The sequence below is a fragment of the Mus pahari genome, chromosome 3 (assembly GCF_900095145.1).
Source record: "Mus pahari chromosome 3, PAHARI_EIJ_v1.1, whole genome shotgun sequence".
Classification (NCBI taxonomy): domain Eukaryota; kingdom Metazoa; phylum Chordata; class Mammalia; order Rodentia; family Muridae; genus Mus; species Mus pahari.
In genome coordinates, this window is record NC_034592.1 from 140,617,464 (window position 1) to 140,617,884 (window position 421).

The 421-nt window shown below is 70.5% G+C and overlaps 1 protein-coding gene across 3 annotated transcripts in view; it reads right to left on the reverse strand.

Annotated features, from left to right (window-relative positions):
- Kiaa1755 (KIAA1755 ortholog) overlaps window positions 1-215 on the reverse strand; it is a 32,883-nt gene extending 32,668 nt beyond the window's left edge. For all 3 annotated transcript variants that reach the window (XM_029536929.1, XM_029536928.1, XM_029536930.1), the window contains exon 1: window positions 69-215. In XM_029536929.1, coding sequence (XP_029392789.1) covers window positions 69-71 — 3 coding nt within the window. In that variant the 5' untranslated portion in view covers window positions 72-215. The remainder of the gene's footprint in view (window positions 1-68) is intronic.
- Between the last annotated feature and the right edge of the window lie 206 nt (window positions 216-421).

Here is a 421-nt window from a genome sequence, read left to right on the forward strand (position 1 = left end):
GGGGGGTGGGGGACTGTGCCGGAGAAAACCCAGCAGAGTGAGGTGGTCCAGGCCCCGGAGGGCGTTACCATGGTGATGCTCCTCCGGTCCTCTGCGTTGGCAGTCTCTGTCCCGCGAAGCTCTGGCTCTCCTAGCTCTGGAAAGAGTGCGAAGGGCGAGCGGAGTACTCCCAATCCGGCCTCATCCCGAGGGGCAGCCAGACCCGGACAGGGAAGAGGGAGAGGGGACCCAGACTGAGGAGGCGAAAGGGAGGGGGGGAAGAGGCGGGCCACCCCGTGGGGGGGGGCGGGGCGGCGGCGGGACAGCGGCCCTTTGTGCGACGCCTTGCCCTGCGCCGCCCTGCAGCCGCCGCCGCTGCGGGTGACAGGAGCCCGACGTTCAGTCCACTCCGCACCCCCTGCCGAGGCCACCGGGAACAGTC